This window comes from Galendromus occidentalis, unplaced genomic scaffold (assembly GCF_000255335.2).
Source record: "Galendromus occidentalis unplaced genomic scaffold, Mocc_1.1 scf7180000077511, whole genome shotgun sequence".
In the NCBI taxonomy this organism is placed as follows: domain Eukaryota; kingdom Metazoa; phylum Arthropoda; class Arachnida; order Mesostigmata; family Phytoseiidae; genus Galendromus; species Galendromus occidentalis.
In genome coordinates this window covers 1325117-1343964 of record NW_003805499.1, presented here as the reverse complement: position 1 = coordinate 1343964, position 18848 = coordinate 1325117, and the positions used below count along the sequence as shown (strand labels likewise).

The 18848-nt window shown below is 52.1% G+C and overlaps 2 protein-coding genes across 2 annotated transcripts; both read right to left on the bottom strand.

Annotated features, from left to right (window-relative positions):
• Positions 1 to 2030: 2030 nt before the first annotated feature.
• LOC100903477 (uncharacterized) lies at positions 2031 to 3755 on the bottom strand. The gene is made up of 5 exons (XM_003746964.2): positions 3702 to 3755; positions 2961 to 3161; positions 2606 to 2813; positions 2436 to 2514; positions 2031 to 2283 (listed from the first exon to the last, which is right to left on the bottom strand). The coding sequence occupies exons 1-5, from the start codon at positions 3727 to 3729 to the stop codon at positions 2125 to 2127; spliced, it is 675 nt and encodes a 224-aa protein (XP_003747012.1). The 5' UTR covers positions 3730 to 3755; the 3' UTR covers positions 2031 to 2124.
• Positions 3756 to 13793: 10038 nt separating this feature from the next.
• LOC100901847 (serine/threonine-protein phosphatase PP1-1-like) lies at positions 13794 to 15157 on the bottom strand. Its single transcript, XM_029112505.1, has 4 exons — positions 14935 to 15157; positions 14562 to 14813; positions 14193 to 14452; positions 13794 to 13982 (listed from the first exon to the last, which is right to left on the bottom strand). The coding sequence occupies exons 1-4, from the start codon at positions 15155 to 15157 to the stop codon at positions 13794 to 13796; spliced, it is 924 nt and encodes a 307-aa protein (XP_028968338.1).
• Positions 15158 to 18848: the final 3691 nt, after the last annotated feature.

Below are 18848 nucleotides of genomic sequence, written 5' to 3'. Positions count from 1 at the left end.
TCACACCTGCCAGCGTGATCGCGGTCTCTATTTATCAGATTGACGTGAGAGGCGTATTCAATCATCAATTCGAAACTCTTCGTCATCGAGTAGTTTGTCTCGAACGGTATATTCAAGTGATCAAAGAATCAGCGATCTTGAGCAAACCGTAATGTTGTGTATAACCGACATCTGAACAGTTCTGGGATTCTCAATTATGCTCCCGCCTATCAGAGAAATCTCCAGGATCGGGATAATTCCAGTCAAGATGCGCATTTCACGGACTGCGTCGTCGGAATACGACGGGCTTCGTCCGCAATGTTGGTCCGATCCGCGCTCCAAACCTTATTTGAGATGGTGAACTTTGAATTCAGAGTGACATGGGAAGGCTAGCTGAGTCAGTAGCCGAGCCGAAAGCAATATCGTCGTCATCATCGCCCAACAATTCTGATGCCGTCTGCTGCGCTGTTCATAACGGCGATGCTTGTGGAAAGCAACGGTCAATGAGCTTCCTGGTAGCCAAATTCCGTCTGAAGGACCGGGCGTTAACGACTCCATGATTAGCGGCGACTCCCGTTTTCTGAGCGGATCAGGGAGTCAGTGTGATTTCAAGTATGCCACGCGGTGGATCTTCCCATAGCGCATCGCATCGTACGTCACTGCAGTTTGTAGATCAGACTTGTGAGGCTGGGATGATCCCGGAGTTGACCTTTCCAACGCTCTCCTGACGCGAGATGAGTGAGATTCCCCGGCGAATCGCTCAAATGAAGCTCTGGAACGTTTCATTCGATTGTCGGGGCGCGTTCCGGCTTTTGTGCCCAAGAATAAGGTCACTTTAAGGTCACTTGGAGACCTATCCGATCTCTCGATCGTCCCAGCTAACGCGATTCAGCTTCAGAATATGATTCATCGAAAAATCAGGCTCTTCACTCAGCGCTCGACTGCACGGGAGGGACAGTGGAACGTATCTCCAACCCTCAACCCATCCTAGGTTTCATCTTTCGCCGATAGATCTGCTTCGGGCTCTAGAGGACCAGTCCGATTCCACGATCCGTGTTCAGGCAAAATACAGTAGAACCTCCTCATAACGGACCCGGATGCAGCGGATTATCGGTCACGACGGACCGACTTCTCGCTCCCTGACAAGCCTATGGACTTTCCGAGAGAACGGACCTAATTTCAGGCCTTGGTCCAATCTTGTCCCATGCTTACAAAATCGGTCTTAACGGGTCTATCCTGGCCAATGATAAATTCGGAAACGATGGCCTGTTGGACGAATCGAAAGGTTTCTCGCCACTAAGACGGATTCCCGCGCTGAGATTTCGTCGATTGCTCCGAGTTCGCGGATGCCGATAGTCGGAAGTTCCGGCTGGAGTTCATGCCTCAGATTAGGCCGGAACAGTTTTTTCACTGAAAACTTTTTTTCATTGCTCCGACTCACGGTATTTGTCCCTCTCTAAAGACAGTTCCTTCAATCGATTAGACATCTCCGCTTGCCTCCCTTTCGGACGAATTCGACACCGCAAGGCTCCGAGATGGCTCTCCGAGAACTGTTATGCCGTCACACCAGACACCCCTTATCAAGGGACAGAAGTGTAGAGGACATCGATCTTTCCCGAAAACTGATGCCCAGCCACACGATTCGCTGTTTACATCCCACAGGAATCGAATATCTCTCAAGTATGCCACGAGTACGTCCTCCGCGGAATTGTTTGGAAGGCTACCATCAGGAAAACGTTCAGCATGACTCAGCCCGGTGGTGGAATAGCGGAAACACTGACTGATTATCAAAATCTTCGCTTCCTGGAGGGAAGACGATACTGTCTCAGGCAATGTCGGCGTAAGGGACGGAGTCATCGGAAAGACAAAATAGCGTCGTCTACGATCCTTGTTCGTTCCGAATTCCGCTCGACCGATACGTTTTCCGCCGCCGGGATTGTTCCTCTCTCGTTTACCAAGTTTGACCGAACACCTCGAACAGCTCCCGGTCGATCACCTGAAGATATTTCCATCGCCCACACGGTAGACCCGCTCATCACCCGTTTGGACTGATGGTGCTGATAACGTTTATTCGTCGGAACGGGCGACAGCTCTCAGCTCAATATTCTGGGTATCCGTTGCTCAAACAGTCTTTCCATGTTGACCTCAGTTCAGGCCCACAATCTTCACAAGGGCAGGAATTATTGTAGAGAACATAGGCTGTCTAACAGGCCTCACAGCGGGCAGCTCGTCACACAAATCGGGATTTTTTGTGTACTTCCTGCATGCCGTATCCTTCAACTCGTCAGACATTATGCTTATGACCTGGGGAAATTCAAAACGATTGTGACTCTCTGCAATCGAGGAGCGTCTCTCGCTCCGACGCGAGATTACTTGGCTGCACAATAACGATGAGATCATCTCCCGTCTCGATCGCGATATTTCTCCCGTTAGCCCTGTTTTCTTCGACATCGTACCTTCTTCGTGTATCTCATGTATTTTCTTCCGCAAATCGAGCTAGCTCTGTTGATGCACAGTTCGTACTGCTTCTGATAACTGCAACCACGAGAAGAAAGTTTAGCGATGGAAGTCTGCTTGCTTATTCCGGTGAATCGATCTTCGCCTTCGGATCTCGACTATGACCGACCAGCACGCGAGCGGAACGCGGATCTTCTTTTCCTTCCTCAGAACGGCCTGAAGATAGCCGGCTTGCCTCGCATTGCAAAATCTGAGTCCTTCCGACGCTTCCTCCTGGAGACACGTCGCAACATCCAAGTACTCTTCTCGGTTCCACTCACAGCGCTCCTGGCGATCTTTTTTGGCCGCATCGAGGAATATCGTAATCATTGCCGCTTCTGTCGATGTATAATTATCCCCCTCCGTATATGTCCGCCTTATATAAGTTGAGGACATGAATAGAATTCATTCGCATTCGTTACCACGAGGAGTAGGAAACAGTTCGCGAAGAACATTATCAGTGTGATTAAATATAATCATCTCACCCAGACCACTAGTACAGTCCTTCGCAAAACTTTCGCACAGCGCGATGGCGTTTTCGGCAATTTTACAAACTTCGTCGAGTTCTTCTGAAGTCACGGGCATGGTGGAGTTCGCTCCCGCGAACACGAAATTTGAGGCGGCCTCATCTAAAACTTTCCAGTCACAGTCTGATCGCCCAGATAAGGCGCTCAGCCCTTGGACACCTGTGAGACAATTTTGTGGTTGTAACATCACCATATTCAGCATGAACGAGCAGGACCCGAAATAATGTGCGGGATTTCTGTCGAGATCTTGGTGACCTAACCCATCCCAATTGAGCTAGACATTCCGGGTATAATTCCCATTACGGGATTCCCGCGCAAATTCTCCAAGGTATATCCTTAGCGAATGCCTGCTGGCTACGATCGATCCCAATGCGAGCAAGAGAAACCATGAGGAGATATCGCAGCAATGAGTTCCGACGATTGCCGGAAATTCAAACATTGAAGAGTCGGGAAACCAATAAAATTTCTCAATCCTCATTTAGGATTTATTTCGAGAGCATGAACAAGTGTTTCCAACACAGCGAATGTCAGAGAGGCGATGCGCAAAATCAGAATCTTCACTTCTGCCAGCGACACGGAGCTCTACTCACCCCGAGGGACGGTAACTCCGAACTGCTAGCACAAACCTTATTCCGATTATCCCGACCGGAGAACTCGTCCGGTCTCGGAAGAAAGATTGCCTTCTTCCGTATTACATACCTAGGAGAAGTAGCATGAAGCGAACCATCTTGATTGAGCTAAGGGATGGCCGCAACCTCTTAGATCCGTATTTATATCAGGTAGATGATCCCAGGCCAAAACTGCCAGCTATGCAGACATCAAGTCGCGTAAACACACCATTTCTTCGCTGATTTCACTTACGATTCCGCAAGAGCTCATGGACCCTAATGCTGGCCCTACTAGAGAGTCAAGTTCATTCATATCTGCTGACCACCGCGCTCAATGCTCCGATCGATGGAATCGTCACTCGTCCCAGAAGCTAACGATCACTGTCACAGGTTATGAATCCGGCATTATGTACAGCTTCGGCTGAATTCTCATCTCCGAACTAAAGCGCCTCCGAAGGGACGTCCGAGGCTTCTCTGGGGACGTAGCCATAGCGAGATCCTACTCCTCTGGAGATCATCTGTCAGTAGTTCGCAAGATCTCAGCGAGGCATTCCTATTCTCGCAAGCTGCTCTATCCCGTTCTTGGAGCTCTTCGAAGGTGCTCAGACGGTAAGTGCTCTGTGCGTAATGCCTACTCCGAAGATGTAGATCCCGCATGCATCAATGTGGAGAACTTTGCTCCGAGGGAGACATGATAAATATCGGGAGCCCGAGGATGATTCATGTGTGGAATAAGCTTCCTCTCTTCGCTCTCTCAACCCAACACATGAGGTGAAAAGAATTCACGTCCACTGCATTTGCAAGGAGCAGGTGGAACGGTCGTACTCCCTCGCAGGGGAAGTACTCGGTGAGGATTCTGGACGTGACGGATAATTCTGCGCATGATTCATGAGCCTCTCCGGTCAAGCGTCTTCCTGGGGCGCTCAGTACCGCGGACGTTCTTTCGGTGTGACCGGTGAAGCGTTTTCTGTCCTGGGTTTATATCTGAAAAAAGTTTCCTCCCTATTACAGGGTTCCGAAGTGTGATAAATATCAGAAATCCGTAAAGGAACCTTTTCAGAGATCACAGCATTTCACCGCCTCCCGACGATCAGTCGCAGCTATCGCTGAATGTACCAGGGGACCTCGTGAAGAGTCCTAGGTGCCCGGTACCCGACCGACGACGGATTCTCTCACCTGGGAGGTCGGAATGTCCCCTTGTCTGTGCGGGGTACATCAGCGCTGGAGCGCATGTCTCGCGAGTCGGTGGGACCTATCGCGACGTTCTTTGTGCCGGGCTCGGTTTCGTCCTTCTCCACACTTCCCGGATAGCTGATCATATGTACAGTGTCTGCTAGCGAATCATGGAGGCAGCTGTAGATTCTGATCAGAATAATCAATCTGGGTGTCGGTGCCTCGAGCTGAGCGAATTCTGGTTCGAGACTCGCAACGATACCGTATACGTTCCCATCCTGGAATTTTCTCTGTGTACATCGACATGCTCGCATATTTCCTCAGTCAGATATAGTAATGCAGCTTTCCCTTCGACAGGTGTCGGGGCTCTGATCTCTTAAGGACTACATATCGGGAAGACGGCTCACCAAATGACGCAAAGGAGTTCCCCACCATCGGTCCGCCCTGCTGATCCATGGATGTCCATGTGCACATTGAACTTGCACCAACTCTAGCCCAATTAGCACTCCGATGAGCCTGAGCCTCATTTTCACGGACTTCGCGACGAGGACGTCGACTCTCTCTAAGTCAGTCGATCCCAGAACTCTCATTCAATCACGGCCGGGTGTGGGCGCTCGCTCAGATCAACGACGACAGAATTCGCATAGAGAGCCTCACGCCTGAAACATGGGAATGAAAAAACATCGCGCCTCATAGAAGCGAAGAGCGGGCTTGAGAATTGAAGTCGGGAATTATTGCGGTAGAGAGAGCACTTCCTCACTGGCGTTTTCTAGGCTCCGCCCAGAGGGGAATCATTTGAGCAAATCAGGAATTCCCCTGTGAACGTCTGGAGCTCACTGCCAAGATTTTCCAAAGTTCAACGAAAACGCTTGATTCTAGAATCCATCGTCATCAGGTCCGTCTGTCGCTTTATTTCCTTCTGTTGATTCTACCGCGAGAGTCGATTCCGGATTTTTCGTTCGTTCTGCTCCGAGCAACTACTCTCGGTCCGGAAAATCCCTTCCGGTGTTGCTCTTGATGTCGCGTCGTTGTCCGGATGTATCGACTCCGATTGATCCAATACTGCGCGCCCTCTCCAAGCGATCGTAGTCGAGAAAAGGAAATGATCGACGCACCATCACAAGACCTCGCGGTCGCATCCCTCTTGTCGGGGTATTCGAGAGCTTGCTGTTCCGGATCCCATTGCAAGACGATTTGTTTTCTGTGGCACCTCGCTCACACCGTGTGACTTCGGTCATCGGCTGTTGGCAGGGGCGGCCGAGAAAACTAAGATTCCGCTCGACTTGCCGAGACTGAACGCCGCGCGCTGTCGGAATGAAAATGTGGGCAGGATGGGAGTGGACAGTGTCGAGTGAGTCACTTCGGATCGCTCTCGATAGAGCTGTGCTGGCCGTGGAGCGTATTTGCAGCTCTCAAGCTCCGTCATGTTTGACTCGATCAGTCCCGGATCGCGAATCGGCCCTCTTATTTCGTTCGACTCAAGCGAGAACCCCAAATGTATACCATACGCCAAAGGCTGAATCCGGGAGCCGACCGTAGATAAGTGATCGATATCGATGTCATGTTCGTCCGTGCGCGTAAGTCGAACGAAGTTTCGCCTGCGGGTATCCAGAAGGTCTCCACTCCCGGAGACTTTCTAGCTCGAGCACGGAAAGCAAAAACTGCTTTCGGAGACCTTCCATTCATGGACGATTCGTGGGTGCCGTAGGCGACAAGCCCGGTCGTCGATGGTCGCTTGCTGGAGGGAGCAGCGCCGTGGTGCAAAGTAAACTTCGATGTTCCCTCGTAAATATTTAACGACAAGCCGATGGCTGAGAGGCAGCGTGGCGAGAACGTACAGTAGGCAGTCCATCTTCATTCGAGACCTGATTGCCACAAGCCCGAATACTACTACAACTACGGAAAGCCAACTTTCAGTCGGGGTCGGGGATCCGAAAGGACCGACCAACTACCAGACACTGCACCCACGAAGACCTTAAAGTAGTATCGAGCAGAATGCTCCTGCTTCCCGTGAGCTCATCATGGTGATTCTCCTGCATTCTTTTGCGGCGAGTCGAGCGATAGCGATAATTCCGCAGCACATTCAGATGACTCACTCAGAATGAAACGTGAAGCTCCGCTAGAATGGAAAGTCGAGGAGACGTCCGCTGGCCGATGCGAAGAGCATGCGCCAAGAAAGTTCGGAATACATTAACCAAAGGAGCTTGCTTCGAGGACGCGCGAAGTACAGGCATGAGGGAGGAACCTGAGAGCTTGCCTCACGGGAGAGAGGTGTCGAAGAGGGAACCTCGTCTCCAAGGGTCTCACCGGAATCAAAGGAAGCCGGGGACAGATTTCCCGAGAGCGAAAAAGGCTCTCCCCGTGCCTCGTCTCGCTCTTCTGACGGGTTGCTCCGAGCGAATGCCTCCTTCGTGGGACAGCTCTCCTCGGGCGATAATCTGAGTGAGATCGGAGACATCCGGAAACTTTAGAAAGCCTCTCAGATCCGAGGAGCCATCTCCGTTCGTCTTTTTTTGGCACCTGTGGTCATCTATCCAAGCTCTCCAGCTCGTCGGATATTCTGGTACTATTTTTTTGTTCCGAAGCGTCCGAGACGGAATTGTAGAGTTCGACTCGGTCTTTCATTGTGGGTAATCGATGCTCCAATCATCTACCCGAGCGTGATCTACGCCGAGCTGTGACAAGCATAGGTCTTGAATGCATCTTCGAAGTATTCGTTATCATTAATCAAAATGATGTCCGAGCGAGTTTCATCAAGGCAGTTGGATTCTTCGTTCCTGAGCGGGGAATGCCGAATGATCATGCTGACGCCGCATCCAGACCCATCTACGGAACAATGTACCCCTCTGCTTGAAGAGCGCTTCCTTCAGATGATTGGGACTTGTACTTTCCTCACGTCAAGGAATATCGAGCTCTCGGACGAGGCAACGGAGCGCGAAGAAGTCCGGGATTCCCGTCAAGGAGCGTGATTGCAGGTGTTGTCTGGATTTGGTTTTCCGCCTGATCGAGGAGTTCTGAAAAAGTGTGAAGTCCATTTTGGGGATTTTTCTCCCCACATTTGTCCCCGCCGGGAGCTTCGTCTCAACGCTCTCGTGTCAACGCGTTTCCCAGCAGCATTCATCGATGAATTTCCTGCTGCTGTTGCTTCCCAGGCATCGAACTCGTGCGGGAAACGGTCGTGGAGATGAGCAGCGAGACGGTTCCGCCGGCGAGGAGAGGAGCAGGAAACTCGCCGTTCCCTCGACGCCAAACTTTGTTGAGTCTTGATATGAAAACAGATTTCCGTTGACGCGTCTAATCGTCGGTGGGAATTTCTTTCTTCCGGTCTGCCACGGGATTCCGGAGTCGCAGAATCAAATATATCGGCCGGGGAAAAAACAGCGTCAGACAAACGCGCGGAGCTCCGGGATCGTCTGAAAGAGCGAAGAACGCCCGTGTCGCCCCGTACCTCGGAGCGCGGGTACCTAGATATCTGCGTCGAGAAGACACAGAATCCGACTTCAATTTTGAGGACCGGAGTCATCGACAGATACATGACAACCGAGGACAATGACGTCGAAGACAATCAAGCGGGTGATGAGACAGGGAACAAGGGGGAGGCGGGAGGCTAGCCGGATGGCTCGAATAGCGATAAATGTTCCATAATTGTACGACGAATCGTTTTCCAATAGCGCCAGAGCAGAGAAAGAGCCGGTGCGCCTTTCATTCGCTTCGCTGGTGGCCGTCCGACAAGCCGCTCTGACGAGCGAGCTGGCTGCCCCGCTGACTGCACTCAGAAGACGGGATGAACAACGAGAATGAAGAAGAAAACACACTACGAGCCTCCATATCTTGACTGAGCAGCGTGCTGAGCGTGTGCATTGACATCAATACTATCGCGAGCAAAATCTTCTTCTTCCCATTCATCCGGTCTTTGTCATCGCCGCGCTGCATTCGAGGTTGACATCTCGGGGTGCGCTCTCGACAAGCCGGTAGCGGAATTCGCGGCTCTAGAAGTGCGACGCAGAACGAGCTCACTCCTTGTCGTCGGAGATGGGTGAGGCGGAAAATATCCACGAAGAAGAATTTCGGACTCTAGATGAGGATAGATGGAAGAGCACTTACGAAAGGGTGCTCAAATCTGGCCGAGCGAACAAAACTCAGAGCGGGTTTCAAACTCATCCCAACGCCTCTTCCAGGAATCCGGGACAAGGTCCCTCCGACTTCCTTCCCCTAGCCCGGAGCGCTTCCCCCGATCTGGGGCTCGCGGTAATTGATAATTTATTGATGATTTCCACAGTTTAAAGGCATCCTGTGATTTTTGTCTCTCTCGCTTCCGACGACCAGGCAAAGGCGTAATCGTCGCCAATGTCTCCTCCTCGGACTTCTTATCGGTAGACCCATTCCCAGACCATACTCGGAAATCTGACTCGTCCGGAGCGAATAAATGCGACTCGTTTCATCAAGTCAAAAGAGCACGGACTCTATTAATATTCTACTAGATCCTCGGGTTTCTCAGTGCGTTCGAAATTTGCTTGCTCGAGGGTTCCATATGATCGAGCCCGGGAAAAAGATCAACCGAGGCCGGACTCGTGCCGATGACTATAGTGGGATGCCGGAGCAGCGAGCGACGGGCGGACGGGCGAACGTTCCCAATTACATCGAGTCGCGAGTTCATTAAATGAAGACAGAGACTTATCCTTATTAAGAAGCGAAGGATATCCGGAAAAGTGAGAGAGATGCAGAGAGTAGTTGAGCTTCGCTCCTCATCCTCTTCCTTACCCCACCTCCTGACTCCATCAATTTCTTCTTGAACCTTTTATCTCAGCCAGCGGACTAATCCAACCGGGAATTTCACAAGCCGTCGTTCGAATAATGATCCTTGACTCGAGTTTCATTCCATCCGACGAAGTTATTCGTCGCTCCCCTCGTCCTGCGGATGGGCGGTGTGATGGATACGTGGATACTGGCACCATCGGATGTTTTTTAAATATTTCGTGCGAGTCGGTTCCCTTTTCGGACGATGCAACGGCTTCCCGGAAACCTGATACACCGGAAATCGGAGTTTTTTGGCTCGAAATCTGTGTCGACTTGCTCTAATTCTGTGCCGCGCCTGCAACTTGCTGTTTGAGAGAAAACTTCATTTGTGAGAAAAAAATCGCGCACAAGGACTTTTTCCCCTTACGAGGTTTCTCGTCATTGTTCTTCATTGTTTCCAGGAGGCGAGCTGTTCGGTGGATAGACACCGTCTGTCAGTCCTCTCCTTGCGCTTGGCACGGGAATCGGGAAGACGAGTAGAGCTTTCCGTGGGAAAAGATGTGAGGGATGTGGCAAATGTTCCTTTCAATAAATGGCCCAGCTCCTTATGGAGTGGCGATAAAGAGCTTCGCCCCGTGCGCTCCCCGCCGCTCACTCACTTACTCCACTGAAGCGACGGTGGCGGTGCTCCGGCAATCCTAGTGGACGGCCGAACAACCCCCAAAGCGTGTCTATTTGCGGACGTCGGCTGCCAAGAGACTTTCAGCGAGAACGATTCCGAACGTTGCGGAAAAATAAATTTCGCCAAATCACTCTCAAGCACTCAAACCGAAATTTCTCTCGGAACGATGCGGCGCAATCGTCCGCCGTAGGAAGCAGTTCTCTGACGCAACGCTTGAGGTTCTTTACGCGATTTGTTTCGATGTATCCGTTAAGACTCTTGATAGTCTGCTGCCTTCGAGCAATATTCAAATCCAATGCTACGATGACTGATGAGCAAAAATGATTTTTAGGAACGAGTATACAAACGGGGGCCTCGTAATCCGAGCGTTCAAGTGCCGCGCGTATCTTTGCTCCGATCAAGAGAGCGTGTTAGACGAGGCAGATAGCTGCTTCCCTGAATGACGGCGTATAGGGGCGTATTCAGAGCGAAGAAGTGCGATTCCTGGCTTAATAGAAAATGATCATTGATCCTTCATTCATCCGATGAGCGCAAGAACAGCGCACAGATGATCACGCCTCTGAACCGCATGTCGCTGGTTATAAGCCACAGCGGCGGACGGGGTACCGTTGCGGCACAATCCCGAATCACGATGCTCCGCGTCGCATGCCGTTTCCAGGAAGAAGTTTCCAAGACCTGTCAGGATGGTTCCCGACAGGGTGCTCATTCAGAAAATACTTCGGGGCCACTCTCCATAGCTACTAGCTCGGTAGAAATCATCTGGGAATTCCGCGATTCTCTGGGACGCTGCACATTCAGGCGGTTGTTCCTCGTGCTCCGCTAGAGCTCCGGATCCTGGCTCACAGTCTGGACATATTCATCTCCTCCGGCTCATGCTTATCTAGATACATGTAGGTGTAGAATATGTGTCGGCTGATAGGAAGCGGATCGTTCTTGAGCTTTTTTCGGAGGAAAAACACGTGTTCCATTCGACCAACACACAGTGTTTGGGGTGGATGCCAACCGCAGACGACTTTCTTCGCTATGAGTTCTAAGGCTCCCATCTCGTTTGACACGCCCTCCTCCAGCCGAAGACGGTGCGGTCGAGAGAACGATGGGGTTGGCAAGCAAGGCAACATGAGGTACAAGTGAACGATGGTAAGGGTGGCTCCCACCCGCCCGGTCGTCCGCCTCTGCGGCCGTTGCTTCTTATTGACATTACAGAGTTACGAATTACAATAGACCACAACAAGGGCGGTACGTTCGTCTTCGTGTGCGTTGTTATTGGCAAACGACGAGCAGGGGCCAAATGGATCGCCAACAAGACGACAACACAAGAGAATACGAGGGATCAGCTGGACGTCGAGAGGGATTTCGCGGTAGATCATTCGTAGATCGACTTTGAACGGTTCAGCGGATCGACCCAGAGCATCGGCATGGTCATCGCCTGGTCCGTATCTGTGATTCTGAGAGAGTAGGGAGGGAGGGAGAGAGAATAGTTTTACAAATCATTTGCTCCGGTTTCAAAAGGCGCGAAGCATGCGCCGAGTCTATCCGGAGGCTCCGTGCGCTCCACTTGAGCTCAATCATGTGATCTATTTCCAGCCGCGTGGATAATTCGACGCGCGCCGACAGTGCGCCGAGTCCGTTTCCCCTCGGATTCCGACTTATTGGGACACTAGAGTGAAGCCGTCGCGTTGACGAGCTCCTTTGCGCAATGCGGCGGACGTCGGCCCCGGAAGGGATGTAGGCTGTGGAGGAATCGAAAAATCGAGAAGCTCTTATCTCTCAGGTTATTACGTACCGACTTCGAACAATATCCATTTGGACCAACTTCTGTGTGGGCGTCGAGGATCGAAGACGTAACTCAATGAAGACGCACAAAGCCTGAGTGGAGCGAGTTCTTTGAGCGTAGTGTTGAAAAAGTTGACGCTGGCCAGGATTGGTCGAGGGGAACACGTTATCCAGTTCGACTGGAATCGAATTGGTGTCGGTGGCGCAGCGCACGAATGGCCACGTCTATGCAGTCTACGGTTCGGGTCGAGCGTAATTTAGCCCACCGGGGCTCTAGGGACGAACGAGGCGGCCGCTTGTGACGCTCTCCGAGAAGCCAGTCAAACCCAATTTTGTCTGAACGTGCACCGCCTTCCCTGCGACGACCGCTGCAAACACTCCTAAATGAATTAAGCCACAGCTTATTATCGAGTTATCATAAATACTATCAACCTGAGCCAATCTTGTCCTACGATACCGTCGTCGTGTTCGGATTGCGCACTGCGTTCCCGAAGCGTTGTTGCATCACCGCAGTGACGCATGTCCGAGGTCGATCTCGGACACGTCTTGCGACTGAAGATGAAGCCGAGGATTTGTTTCGGATCAGGTGCGGCGGTGACTCTGCAATTTCTCCCGGTCCCCATTTAGACGTCGGGTCCGTCTTCCTTCTCACCGAGCCGAGAATTCCGTCACGGAGCTGTTCTTCGGGAGTCTGTATACGCGAAGGATGAAGCTCACGACGTAGCATGGATTAGGCGAGTCGGGACGCGGGAAACGTCCGCAAAAATGTCGCACGACAGGACAATGACGACGACAGGCAGTTTGAAAAGCAGAATAGTGACGAGGTGAGTCACTCGCCTCAGGCAACACCCTTTGTGTGTCAGCAGGATTCATCGGGTGGTGGAGGTGGTGGTCGTGGCGGCAATGGCAGTGCGGGTGATTTGGCTGACTGAGACGATTAGCGCCTGCTGAAGCAAACGGGTGGGCATGCGGACGGACGCACGGACCGACCGACCGGTAGCCTTTCTGCAGTCAAGAAGGAGCGGAGGAACGCAACGAGCAAAGGAAAGCGGCTGAGGATGATAAGGCGGCGAGGATCGAGCCCGGGAAGAGAGCAGTATTTTCGAAGCCTTGTCTGTCGGCGGGACCGACCGACCGACCGCCCGCCCACCGGGCCCACAAGCCGAACGGGAGCGTACAGCTCGCGGAGCAGGAAAACGCTCCAGGCACCCAGATCATCCAGATACCGTTCGCCAATGAAAGTCCACGACGGGTCGTTATCTCTTGCAGAATGAAAATTGCATTTCCATTCAGCATGGGCAACGGGTCGGTTTAACTTGAGAGAAATAAGCGACGGGGTGATGGTTGGTGCAAGCGAGCCAGCAAGCGAAGGTGGGGAAGGAGACTTTCCAGCTGCTCAGTCGGCGTTGCACTTTGACTATGGGCGAGGAAACAAAAAGTAAAAATCGATTCGGTCCGTTTCGCTCGACCTGGCTCTCCTGCCGATAACGTAACGCAATTATAAGTTTATCGTTTCCCGATGGCATTGACAACGAAGAACATCTGGAGCAAGCGATGAACAGCCGTTCGGCTTAGATACCGAATCGAGCTCGCAGATGAATGGAGTCGGTTGCAGCATCGTCGTTTGGCCCCAGCGAACTCAGGACCGGTCCAGAAGATCTCGCTCCTATCCGGACCGATCACAATGACAGGGCTATACGATTCACCGGAAATAGATCATAGGAGAATGATTGAAGTCGTTCGGTGGGGCGGCTCGTATGTGGGTCGGAGGTCTTGTGGAAAAGTTGTTTATTCTAAGATTGAATAATTTTTTCGCGCTCAATCTCCTTGCGAAATCGGATACTTAATGTGGCGAGACACCGGCCGGAGGATCCGGAACGAGCACGTCAGGTCCGGAGCGACTGTCATCATCGCTGCGGCATTATCGAACTCATTACAATAGTTGGGCGCAGAAAATATTGTCACGCAGGATCTGTCAGCGAAGAACTCGTAACCCTCAGCGACAACCTGATGAGAAGACGGACGGAGGTGAGATGTCGTGAAATGTTCCGTAGAGCCTATTCGCCGAGCGGACATCGGGAATAGTAAGTTCCAGACAGTCTATGCGAGAAATGCAGACGGAGAAGAGGGAGGAACAGGACATTGAAGCGGAAGTTTCGGAACTATTCCCAATTCGCAGCAAAGAGTCATGATTCTCCTGATTCCTGTCTCGGATACCTGATGGGCTCGAGCCACGAGGTCGAGACCTAGCTGAGCGAGAAACTTCTGCAGAGCATCGGCCCCGAATAAATACGAAACTCCTCGGTCACTCTGGACCCAGCCGCGGCCTGGAAACGGATCCGCCCACAAGAGATCGCACGCGATGCCCGAATCGGGTACGTCGTGCATGGGTCGTGGCAGTGCTCGAACGCAATCGAAAGTTTTTATGTCTGGGGAAGGTCCCCCGTGGCAGCAGAAGATCTTGTCCGCCACTAAGGCTGCGGAAGGAGAATGGAATTAGTGGATGGGAATCAGGAGCATGTTTTCAATCAAATTCCTTTTCAGTGATGAACGAAGTTGAAGATATAAGTCAACCAATCCGAATACCGGCGAGGGGCAGCCACGCGAACAGGTCGTTGAACTTCTGGTAGAGTTCTAGGTTGTATCGGTGTCGGCATTCGGTCAAGAAACCGTACATCGAGTTTATACGGATGCATTCGTGGTTTCCTCGGAGCATAAAAACATTGCCGGGGTACTTAATCTTGTATATCAATAACAAACAGAGCACTTCGATCGAGTTGCGTCCGCGGTCGACGTAATCTCCCAGGAACAGATAGTTCGCGGCTGGGGGATGTTTTCCTTGAAGAGAAGAACTCCCAGAGAATTAGCAACGCTACGCTGAAATTATCGACTTCTTTCCCCGGGCTTGCGATCTGCCGACAATCGATTACCACTATACGATCGCGTTAGATGTCCACACCTTGATTGAGTATCCGCAGAAGATCGTGGAATTGACCATGGGTGTCGCCACAAATGTGCAAGGGAGGATTCAACTCTATCAACATGGGCTGAGCGGCGAAGATCTCTTGCGACTTCTCGATGATGTAGTGGATTTCATCGAGTTTCAGATCTACGTACAGAGACTTTGTTTTCCTCACTTTTAATAAACGCCGGAGAATCTCTTGTAGATCCACATCAGGCATGGCTGACGCCCCGGCTCCAACTCAAGGATTGGTGCTGTAAGGAATCAGGATTTTCTTGCGATGCTTCGTTTTTTTTTCAGCAGAGAGACTTGGTGCTTCCCTCGTCTCATCGGGGGGATGGAAGTTTCTTCTCGCTAGCCAGAATCCTTGTGTGATTCAGGGAAATCTTCCTTAGAGAACCTCCCGGTTTCCGGCCGACGGCCTCTTCGGGGAGGTCCTGAAACGCTCGGAGATTCCGTCGAAGCGCCCTGAAGAACGCCGAATGATTTTTAGTGCGTCTCGCCGCCGTTCTGCGACGACTCTTTGTCGCTATCCGTATGTTCTGTTGATCTACCGACTACGAGCGAGCTCCGTACTGTCTGTGTTTTCGCTAATGAATCTTTCGTCGATGTCAGCAAGTGAGATTGATTATTATCAAGATCGGAATACCACCTCAACCCGGCAGTATACCTGCTGCTCTCACGACGGCCTCCTCACCCAGATCTCTCACGAATATGATCATGATCATCATCAGAACTCGGTTGATTATACATAGTACCGGGGGAGACATCGGAAGCAAGCCGTCCTGGTGCAGAGTTGGTCACGACTGCGCTCGACCCCTGTTTTTCGGGAGGAGCTTGCAGATTCACGGCTTTTCACGCGGACCATGTTGGATCACTAGGTTTGAGTGGGTGGAATCAGGAACTGTTCCTCAATCCATCCATCCAAGAAGTTTGATAGATTTGAACTCTCATGCACTCGTCACATCGACTCTGAAGCACGGTACGGCGAAAGGAGAGACTTTGCCCCTGTGCATCCGATTTTGAAGTCGAATCATTCTCTCACTCGGAGATTTTTCCGCTGACTTGGGAGAAGTAGGCGATGTATCCGACCGAATTCGACAGCTTGTTCGCGGCGCCCTCAGAAAGTTCTGGGACGCCGTATGATCCGACGTCGGTGGAGAAAAAGGCGAGCGGAGCGCGCAACCATCAAACACTCATTAGAAGTTAGGGCCAAGTTCAGGCTTGTAAAACGCGTTTCGAGAGAACGTCGACGGGAAAATAATCCCGAAAATATAAATTTTCGAAATCCGTCGTGAGGAGTGCCTCCAATCCGGCAATCGCTATTCGATGGTGGCAAATACACTCGGCAGCAGGCAGAGCGAAAATAGAGTCGCCTATCTGTCAGGGCGCTGTATGGCGCGGGAATCTGCAACGCGACTTGAATAGGTTCTACGAAACGGAAATACGTTCTATAAACGGACTTTGCAACTGCACTGACGTTGCTTGAAGAGCGCTACGTGAGCCTCAGTCAGTCGGTTGGTCGGTCGGTCGGGCGGACGGACGGACAGGTCGCCAGTTCCTTGCGGACAGCTTACGGACCACGTATAAGGACAACTCCGTTGATCGTAGAACCTAGCAGCGTCCGCTCGGGGAGCCGAACGGCTGGGGAACATACCGACGCACACGCTGAATGAGGCACCTATTCAGGAAGTTTGGAAAGTTCGCCGGCGAAGACGTGCTACGACCGAGGGTCAGTGGACAAACGCCTGGCGCAAGTTGATATACATACATACATGCGCGCTTGTATTCTCCCGCACAACATTGAATATTTTGCGCATGGAGCCCTCGTAGAATAAGCGGCCTCCCCTCCTTATAACTCTCCATCCCCGTTCCTGGGGTTCTTTCTCCTTACAGGCCCACGGGCGTCCCTCCAGACAAAGGAATTGACGGAAGGCGGAACAAGTTTAGGTAAATTTTCCATATCGAGGTGAATTGGCGCGCGGGAGATATGTGCCCAGGCGATCCACACTTGGACAGAATACGAAGGATTTTCTTCCCTTAACGATTCGACCTTGCCAAGAGGTTCGACAAAATTCGAACTCGGTGTCCGGGCTACTGATGGAATCTTTTGGGTGCATAATTGACAGAGCTCCTCTCGGCCCGTCTCGCCCCATCCCCACTGTTGACCCTCGCGCCCTTCCGCAGCGACGACCGCACCACGACGTCGACGACCACCAAGAGTACCGCCAGCGAGGAGGCCATCATCCACGTCTGCTGGTGAAGGAATGAAGCTGTCTTCCTCGCCGAGTCCGAGCCGTACCACTCTCGTCCAGGCACATCACTCCCTCTCATTCTGTGAAATTGGAAAGTTGCTGGACTCTCTGCACTTCTCTCCGACGTTCAGAGGGGTCTCCCGGGCTCGGAATGAAGGTCCTTTATTTTTTCCCACCGCGCACCGCTCTTCACTAGCCCCGGATCGGGCATCAGATACATCGATGTTCGAATTAATGCTTCACCCGGATGCGTTCAGCTCGGGCCGACCTTGAGCGCTCGGACGCCTAAAAGCATCGCATTATAAGAGAGTGGATGTTCCTACATTTACACGTCTACGTATATCCACGCCGAGTCCCGGAATTCGAGAGGACTCCGAGGAAGGTTCGTCGCCTTCGGGCATTCCGCTACGCTCCATGCGAACTTCCATCCCAGACGTAGTAGCAGGTCATATATCTTCCGCATGCCGCCGTCCGGTGACCTTCTGGTCCTTCTCGTCTCGGTGGGGCTTCTCACAGGGAAGAGGTTGGAGTTGGAGGTCTAGTATTCCATGGAGCGAGGAATTTACGGAACCGGGAGGCTCACGAGATTCGTCAAGATCTCCTCGATTTTCTCTCATTGCGTTCTGGATCCGATACTAGGGGCGCGCGGGATTCCAGAGGATTCGGTCGCCGATTGGAAATGCGAATTTCCCTGATGTCCCGTATTGCCATCAACTGGCCATTGCGTCGAGTCTTCACTTGTGATTGCTATCCAGGCGAACGCAGCAGCATCAACATACGTTTTGCTTAATTTCCATGTCGTGCAGATGGCGTCAAGGTGACCCTTTCAGTCCAGGGTGACGTCGACTGGGGCGCGGATGAGGCAAATCCCGCGAATAATAGACTCATCGGGCTGTGACAACGATAAAAAACTTCGCATTCGCAGCAGAGGCAATGTGGGCGATTCCTGCCAATCTGAGCCTGAGGTCGGTCAGCCACCGACGGGCCGAGGGAACTAGCGACCGCGGAAGTCCGAAGGTGAATTTTGAAGCAATACGCTCTGAGATGCGGCAAGCGGTACCAGATTTCGCCTGATTCAAAAGGCTTCGCTGCGTCTGAGACGAGATCGAGGGCGAGGATGCGATCGATAACGCCCCAGAGGGGATGCACGGTGAAGATATTTGAATTTCACAAATGACTTTTTCAAATCAGTCGTCCGCCTATGAGAGCACGGGAGAGCGAGGGGCTAGCTCACTCAATTCTTGAGGATCATTCGCGCAATAGTTCATCTACGTGAATCGTTTGAAGCTCCTCGGAGAGGGAACTCTCAGGTGAGCGGCATCCAATCCGTTATGCCCTGGTTCGCTTTCCACGCACTCGTCTATATATCTTTGAGTCGCTCCCTGTAATCGGGGACGGAGATTTTAGTGGAGCAGAATGTAATGGTGGGAGCGTCATCCTTTGTCGTTGTTGAAAGCTTCCTTCGCTCGCTCGACCGCCCGCCCGCAACCCCACCTGACACAAAGGGGGTTATCTTGTTCTGTGTAGCTTTGAAATCGGTGGGGGGGCGCGAGCCAGGGGCGGACGGGCGGGTCGGTGGTCGGCGTTGCACGGCTGCCCGAACGAGCCGGCGGGCGGGCCAGCGCGCGCGGTCGGTCGTACAGGATCGCGCGAATC

Coding starts and splice junctions, on each gene's coding strand:
- LOC100903477 (XM_003746964.2), bottom strand. CDS start 3,729: ATGGTTCGCTTCATGCTACTTCTCCTAG. Junction 2,814..2,960: donor GGACTGTACTAGTGGTCTGG/GTGAGATGATTA, acceptor ATACATCGACAG/AAGCGGCAATGATTACGATA. Junction 2,515..2,605: donor CGCGTTCCGCTCGCGTGCTG/GTCGGTCATAGT, acceptor TCGTGGTTGCAG/TTATCAGAAGCAGTACGAAC.
- LOC100901847 (XM_029112505.1), bottom strand. CDS start 15,157: ATGCCTGATGTGGATCTACAAGAGATTCTCCGGCGTTTATTAAAAGTG. Junction 14,814..14,934: donor TCTGCGGATACTCAATCAAG/GTGTGGACATCT, acceptor CTTCTCTTCAAG/GAAAACATCCCCCAGCCGCG. Junction 13,983..14,192: donor TCGTGGCTCGAGCCCATCAG/GTATCCGAGACA, acceptor TCTTCTCATCAG/GTTGTCGCTGAGGGTTACGA.